Source organism: Eulemur rufifrons, chromosome 2 (assembly GCF_041146395.1).
Source record: "Eulemur rufifrons isolate Redbay chromosome 2, OSU_ERuf_1, whole genome shotgun sequence".
Taxonomy (NCBI): domain Eukaryota; kingdom Metazoa; phylum Chordata; class Mammalia; order Primates; family Lemuridae; genus Eulemur; species Eulemur rufifrons.
Genome location: NC_090984.1, coordinates 57594782 through 57602451, shown reverse-complemented (window position 1 = coordinate 57602451; position 7670 = coordinate 57594782). Strand labels below are relative to the sequence as shown.

At 35.3% G+C, this 7670-nt stretch overlaps 1 protein-coding gene across 1 annotated transcript; it reads left to right on the top strand.

Moving 5' to 3' along the window:
- The first annotated feature begins 6518 nt into the window (after positions 1 to 6518).
- On the top strand, positions 6519 to 7457 carry LOC138398144 (olfactory receptor 4K14-like). The gene has a single exon (XM_069492377.1). It carries the CDS (start codon positions 6519 to 6521, stop codon positions 7455 to 7457), a length of 939 nt encoding a protein of 312 aa, XP_069348478.1.
- The last annotated feature ends 213 nt before the right edge of the window (positions 7458 to 7670 follow it).

Sequence of the window (7670 nt, the reverse complement as noted above, 5' to 3'; positions counted from 1 at the left end):
TCATGGGACAGTCTCTAAGACTGGCCATATCCTAGGCCACAAAGTATGTCTCAAAAATTTAAAAAATAGAAATCATACCATGCATCTTCTCAGACCACACTGGAATAAAATTAGAAACCAACTCCAATAGAAATTCTCATCTCTACACAAAGTCATGGAAACTAAACAACCTTCTGCTGGACAATTATTTCATTAAAGAGGAAATCAAGATGGAAATCAAAAGATTCTTTGAACTAAATGACAAAGCAGACACAAGCTATCAATATTTGTGGGACACAGCTAAAGCAGTCCTAAGAGGAAAATTTATATCCATAAATGCCTATATCCAAAAGACAGAAATATCACAAATCAACAATCTAATGAATCATCTCAACGAACTGGAAAAGGATGAGCAAACTGACTCCAAACCCAGCAGAAGAAATGAAATAACAAAAATCAGAGCAGAACTTTAAATGAAATTAATAACAAAAAAAGTATGGAAGATTAATAAAACAAAATTTGGTTCTTTGAAAAAATAAACAAAATTGACATGCCTCTGGCTAGATTAATGAGAACCAGAAAAGAAACAACTCTAATAAGCTCCATCAGAAATGAAAAAGGAGAAATTACAACTGATGCTATGGAAATACAAAATATCATCTATGAATACTACAAAAACATCTATGCACATAAACTGGAAAATGTTGAGGAAATGGACAAATTCTTAGAAACACACAGTCTCCATAGGCTCAATCAGCAAGAAATAGAATTCCTGAAAAGACCAATATCAAGTACCAAAATTGAAACAACAAGAAAAAACCTTCTTAAAAAGAAAAGTCCTGGACCAGATGGTTTCACATCCAAATTTTACCAGACCTACAAAAAGGAACCAGTGCCTAGTCTACAGAAATTATTCTACAATATTAAGAAGGAAGAAATCCTCCCCAACACCTTTTATGAAGCCAACATAATCCTAATACCAAAACCAGGAAAGGACACAACAAAAAAAGACAGCTACAGACCAATATCCCTTATGAATATAGATGTAAAAATTCTCAACAAAATCCTACCTATCAGCTGCTTATCAAAAAAATAATTCATCACAACCATGTGGGCTTCCTCCCAAAAATGCAGGGATGATTCAACATAAGTAAATCTATAAATGTAATTCACCAAATAAATAGAAGCAAAAACAAAGACCATATGATCCTCTCGATAGACGTAGAAAAATCATTCAACAAAATTCAACACCCTTTTATGATGAGAACACTTAACAAAATAGGCATAGACAGGACTAACCTAAAAGCCATGATAAAAGCCATATATGAAAAACCCACAGCCACCGTCATACTGAATGGGGAAAAATTGAAAGCATCACCACATAGAACTGGAACCAGATAAGGTTTCCCTCTATCACCGCTTCTCTTCAACATAGTGCTGGAAATCCTAGCCAGAGCAATCAAACGAGAAGAAAATCAAGGGCATCCGAATGCCGGCAGAAGAGGTCAAACCATCACTATTTGTGGATGATATCATCTTATATCTAGAAAACCCCAAAGATTCTGCCATGAGACTACTTGAATTGATAAATTCAGCAAAGTCTCAAGTTACAAAATCAATATACAGAAATCAATAGCATTCCTATATGCCAACAACAGTCAAACTCAGAACCAAATCAAAGACTCAATATCCTTCACAATAGCAACAATGAAAATAAAGTACCTAGGAATATATTTAACTAAGGAGTTAAAAGACCTCTACAGGGAGAATGAGGAAACACTGAGGAAGGAAATAGCAGAGGATGTAAACAGGTGGAAAACCATACCATGCTCATCGGTCGGCAGAATCAACATTGTTAAAATGTCTATACTACCCAAAGCGATCTACTGATTCAATGCAATCTCTCATTGTGGTTTTGATTTGCATTTCCCTGATGATTAAAATATTGAGCATTTTTTCATATGCTTATTGGCCATTAGCCTATTTTCTTTTGAAAACCTTCTGTTCACATCTTTTGCCCTCTTTTTAACAGATCTGTTTGATTTTTTCTTACTGATTTTCCTGAGTTCTATATAGAGTCCAGTTATCAGCCCTTTAACAGATGTATAACACAGAAATATTTTCTCCCATTCCGTAGGTTGTCTATTTGCTCTATTGATTGTTTTCTTGTCTGGGCAGAAGCTTTTTATACTAATTTAATGAGGTCCCATTTATTTATTTTTGTTGTTGCTATGGTTTCCTTTGGGGTCTTCTTCATAAATTCTTTGCCTAGGTAAATATCTGTAAGAGTTTTTCCAACCCCTTCTAGAATTTCTGCAGTGTCATGTCTTAGGTTTAAGTCTGTTACCCTTCATGAGTTAATATTTGTGAGTGGTGAGAGGTATGGATCCTGTTTCAGTCTTCTACAAGTGGCTATCCAATTTTCCCAGCACCATTTATTGAACAGGGATTCTTTTCCCCAGTGTATGTTTTTGTCTCCTTTGTCAAAGATCAGATGGGATTAAGAGGATGGTTTTACAAATTGTTAATGCTGCGCTGCTTTATACGAGGTTTTACTTGCCTCTCTGTTCTGATTTCCAGAGTATGCAAGCCTTAATTATCACGCTTAACAAAGAAGTCCCAAGAGATGTCCAAGGTAATTATCTCCATGATTGTTATTCTGTCCAGAATGTAGAATAGGGAAATTTCACACAAGGGACTCCCTCAGATAATGAATATATGTCAGGCTGAGGGAAAGCACTTCCACAGATATAGTCTCCACCCAGCAATGAATGTCACCTCAAGCACACATCAGAAGAGAAGACTAAAAGAGAATCTGATCTTAGAAATAATATGTTTTTAGTAAGTCATCTCATCTCTATTTTTTAAGATAATTCTCAAAATATTTCTGTGTATCTATTTCCTGCATGCTCACCATGCTTGGATTTGAGAATGGCTTGTTTAGCTTCTGACATTTTCATAAGACAATACACAAGTTTTCTCCTCCTATCCTATTCCTACTGAAATTTCTAGGGTCTCTTTAACAACAGTGCACACTCCACCAAAATGCACTGTGTTAGAGACACTTTCAGGTCTGCTTAGGGAAATTACAGTTCTTTGATGTCTAGTTGATGTGAATAGTTTCCAGTTATCCTTTTTCAAATGATTCTTTCCATATAAAAGAATAACATTTTTCATATCAGGACAAGCATTGTATGGGAGATAACTTCAGCATAGAGATAGAAGTAAAAAAGGTCACATTATCCATGATAAATGATATTATACATACATAGGATTAAAACTCATAGCTGAGGGCTGTAAAGAATATCTTTTGGCCGGGCGCGGTGGCTCACGCCTGTAATCCTAGCACTCTGGGAGGCCGAGGCGGGTGGATCGCTCGAGCTCAGGAGTTCGAGACCAGCCTGAGCAAGAGTGAGACCCCGTCTCTACTAAAAATAGAAAGAAATTATATGGACAACTAAAATATATATATACAAAAAATTAGCCGGGCATGGTGGCGCATGCCTGTAGTCCCAGCTACTCGAGAGGCTGAGGCAGTAAGATCGCTTAAGCCCAGGAGTTTGAGGTTGCTGTGAGCTAGACTGACGCCACGGCACTCACTCTAGCCCGGGCAACAGAGTGAGACTCTGTCTCAAAAAAAAAAAAAAAAAAAAAGAATATCTTTTAGCATAGAGATAGAAGTAAAAATGGTCATATATCAGTGAGAAGTTCTATACAGTCATAGGATTAAAACTCATACCTGAGGAAAAGCATGAACTATGGAAGGAACTGGGGTTTCTCCCTTTGTACCTCACTGGTGTATATCTCAGGCAATGTATTAAATTCTCTGAGGACAAAATTCTCCTTGTAAAAACACAAATAGGTAGAAATAACCGTTTTAGAGTTATTATTATAGAGAAGAATCTTTACAGAAGAATATTGCATCTAGAAAGAGAGGAAAAATGTTGTATTATATTTATTTTTAATTGAATAATAATAATTACATATATATTTATGAGTACCATCTAGTGTTTTGATATATGAATACAATGACATCTGCATGACTTCACTTATCATTACTAAGAGAGATAGTCATACTCTTAGGAATTTTTAAATATACACATGTTTTTATTAACATAATCACCAAGCTATGCAATAGATCAATAAACCTAAAATATTTTACAACTCTTAAAAGAGAAATTTGATTTGTCTCCTTTCCCTAACTTTTCAATTTCACCAATGCCAAAATTATCCTTACTCCAGTTTGTGAAAATTCTCTCTAAGGTAAAGTCAGAAATTCCAACGGTGCTTTAATAGAATGTTCTATATCCTCTTGTAGCTCTTCTTAAAAAATAAATTACCCCTCCCGGGCAAGATCAAAAGTGAATGGTGAAAAGTCCTTATGTTCTTGGAAAGCAAGAGGCATGTCTGATGTGTCCTTTGCATCTGTACATCCTACAGGGTCTAAGTCTGTGTATGTTAATTTAGAGAAAATGTAAGTAGTAGTTATTTTTTTAAACGGTAATTGTGTATATTTTACTTACAGAAAGTACTTGGCTGTGTGTTAAATATTTTGTCAAAAAGCTTTGAAAACGGTACTCCATTAAGATTCACCTTAAAGAATAGAGAGAGGAAATAATCAATACTTATTAACATCCACTGAGTACCACAAAAGTTTAATGTTTTATATATATTTTCTGATTCACATTCACAACATGTCTATTAGATTTCATGTCCTCTCTTTTACAAATGAGGAAATGGAAACAGAAATACATTTAGATCAAAGTCCCAAGTTCAACAATAATAGAGTGAGATTTATGTCAGTTGTGAAGAATTTAAAAAGTCTATAGGCCGGGCATGGTGGCTCATGACTGTAATCCTAGCACTCTTGGAGGCCGAGGGAGGAGGATCGCTCAAGGTCAGGAGTGCGAGACCAGCCTGAGCAAGAGGGAGACCCCATCTCTACTAAAAAATAGAAAGAAATGATTTGAACAGCTAAAAATATATATAGAAAAAATTAGCCAGGCATGGTGGCACATGCCTGTAGTCCCAGTTACTTGGGAGGCTGAGGCAGGAGGATCGCTTGAACCCAGGAGTTTGAGGTTGCTGTGAACTGGGCTCATGCCACAGCACTCTAGTCCAGGCAACAGAGCGAGACTCTGTCTCAAAAAAAAAAAAAAAAAAAAAGTCTATGGCTATTCTCATAAATATGGAATTAATATTGAGTAAAATAATTACTCCACAAATATTATAAAATATTAATTTTTTAAAGTGGGGAAAAAGCAATATGATGTCCTTTTGGTAATCTGTTCCCTACGAAAGTACGTGTTTCCCATTTAACAAATTTCTCTAACACAGTTGATACTACTTTTGCTATTAGCTATCTTCTCTGTCACTTGTTCCAACAGGTATAGAACTAGTTATAGAAAACTTATCCTGGAAAGATTTGTCTGGATAGAAAATTACCTTTCTTTCAAATAAGGGCAGATTGTTCAAGTTTCTCAGGGGGCATAGTCCATTACATAACATATCAGAAAAACTAAAAAAACTAAAAAAGTGTACACTTTAACTACACACACCTACGTTTTTACATTTCCATATCTCAGATTACATCTTTTTATACTTTCTATCACTTAACAAATTGTTATAGCTATTACTCTGTTTCATAGTATTGTCTTTTCATTCTTATACTAAAGATATGAGTAGTTTATACACAATTACATTTTTAGTGTATTCTAAATTTTTCTGTATACTTATTTTTATCAGTGAGTTTTATGCTTTCAGATTTTTTCGTTGCACTCTAGTGTCCTTTTCTTTCAAGATAGAAGAATTTCCTTTAGATTCCAGATTTTTTCCCTAATCAATTAAGTTTGCTAAATGAATTTCATGTAATGTAGATATTAATTATATAATTTATGTGCCTGGTTTTATATACAAATCAGCATGCCAGATATTTATTATATTACTTTTCTATGTAGTTTCTGTCTAAAAGATTGTCCCTACATAGAGTGATAAGCTAAAAAATTGGTTTTATGATGCCAAATAGAAGAAAAATAGAGAAATTATAATGTTGCATGATGCCATTTGTACTAAATTTCACTATCATTTCACCATCTTCTTTCTAAGTGTATTACCTAATTTTTAGTGTACTAGTTCGTGGTGGTTCTCCATTCAGATTTTTTTTACAGGACTAGTGGAATGGCTAGTTGCCAGGTGACTCAGCAATCTTTTTAACCTTTCACCTTGTTGTCCTGATTTCCTCATTCTCTTCTTGTGAGAGTACCCTCTCAATAAAGTAAATAAACAATCTGCATAACAATTCCATCTCAGGCTCTGTTTCTTGGAAAGCCAATTATAGGCAGTTAGCTTCTCTGTTGGGAATAATACCATTTATATAGGGCCAAGATTTTTCTTCACATATTATACATTTTACTCTCAGATGTAAGTGCTTAATTTCAATATGAACACAAAACTCTAAAAATTAAGTAACCTTTCTCGTCCCAATAAACTAATAATCTAATCTTCCATCTAGGTTATTTTAGAGGATACAGTGAATAAAAATGGATGGAGGAAATCAGTCTGTAGTGTCCGAATTTGTTCTTCTGGGACTTTGTCACTCTTGGAATATTCAGCTCTTACTCTTCATAATATTCTGTGTGCTTTACCTGATCGTTGTATCTGGAAATATTAGCATTGTGATCTTCATCATCACTGATTCCCATCTCTATTCTCCCATGTACTTCTTTTTGGCCAACCTGTCCTTTGTTGATATGTTGCTTTCTTCAGTCACCACTCCTAAGATGATCACAGACCTTCTCAGGGAGAACAAGACTATTCATTTTGGAGGCTGCATGTCCCAGATCTTCTTTTCTCATTTTATTGCAGCATTTGAGATGGTGCTACTGGTAATAATGGCCTATGACCGCTATGTGGCAATCTGCAAACCACTCCACTACTCCACCATTATGAGTCTCCAAAAGTGTATTGCACTGGTGGTGACTTCCTGGATCATTGGCTTTGTGCATTCCATGAGTCAAGTGGTTGTAATTGTTCAGCTGCCATTCTGTGGTCCCAGGGACATAGACAGCTTCTTCTGTGATACACCACTGGTAATCAAGCTTGCCTGCATGGATTCCTATAATTTGGAAATTTTAATGAAGGTTCACTGTGGGGTTGTGGGAATAACCTGCTTTATTCTTTTGTTGATATCCTACACATATATTCTTCTCACTGTCCACCAAAGCTCTAAAACTGGGACATCTAAGGCTCTCTCTACCTGCATTGCCCACGTCACAGTGGTGGTGCTCTTCTTTGGACCCTGCATCTTCATCTATGTGTGGCCACTCAGTATCACCTGGATAGACAAATTTCTTGCTGTGTTCTATTCTGTTATTACACCTCTCCTAAATCCAGCCATTTATACCCTGAGAAATAAAGAGATGAAAAATGCCATGAAGAGATTTAGAAGCTATTACAGAGATTCCAATGTTACTATTTAATGCTCAGAAGCTTCAGTGTGAATACTTGAGATTGACTATATTTACCTTGTAAAATAGATTGGAAATTCAGGGCATTTAATTTATGTCTGCATGTTTTTCTTGGCTCCAGATACAAGAATAGGGTTAATAAAATTCAGGGAATTTCAACATTTCTAATGAACTAGGAGAACACCATGAAAAATTTTTCTAAAATACAAACACTAATAATCCTTC

What these genes read in the sequence shown, in the direction of transcription:
- LOC138398144 (XM_069492377.1), top strand. Translation starts at nt 6,519, where the DNA reads ATGGATGGAGGAAATCAGTCTGTAGTGTCCGAATTTGTTCTTCTGGGA.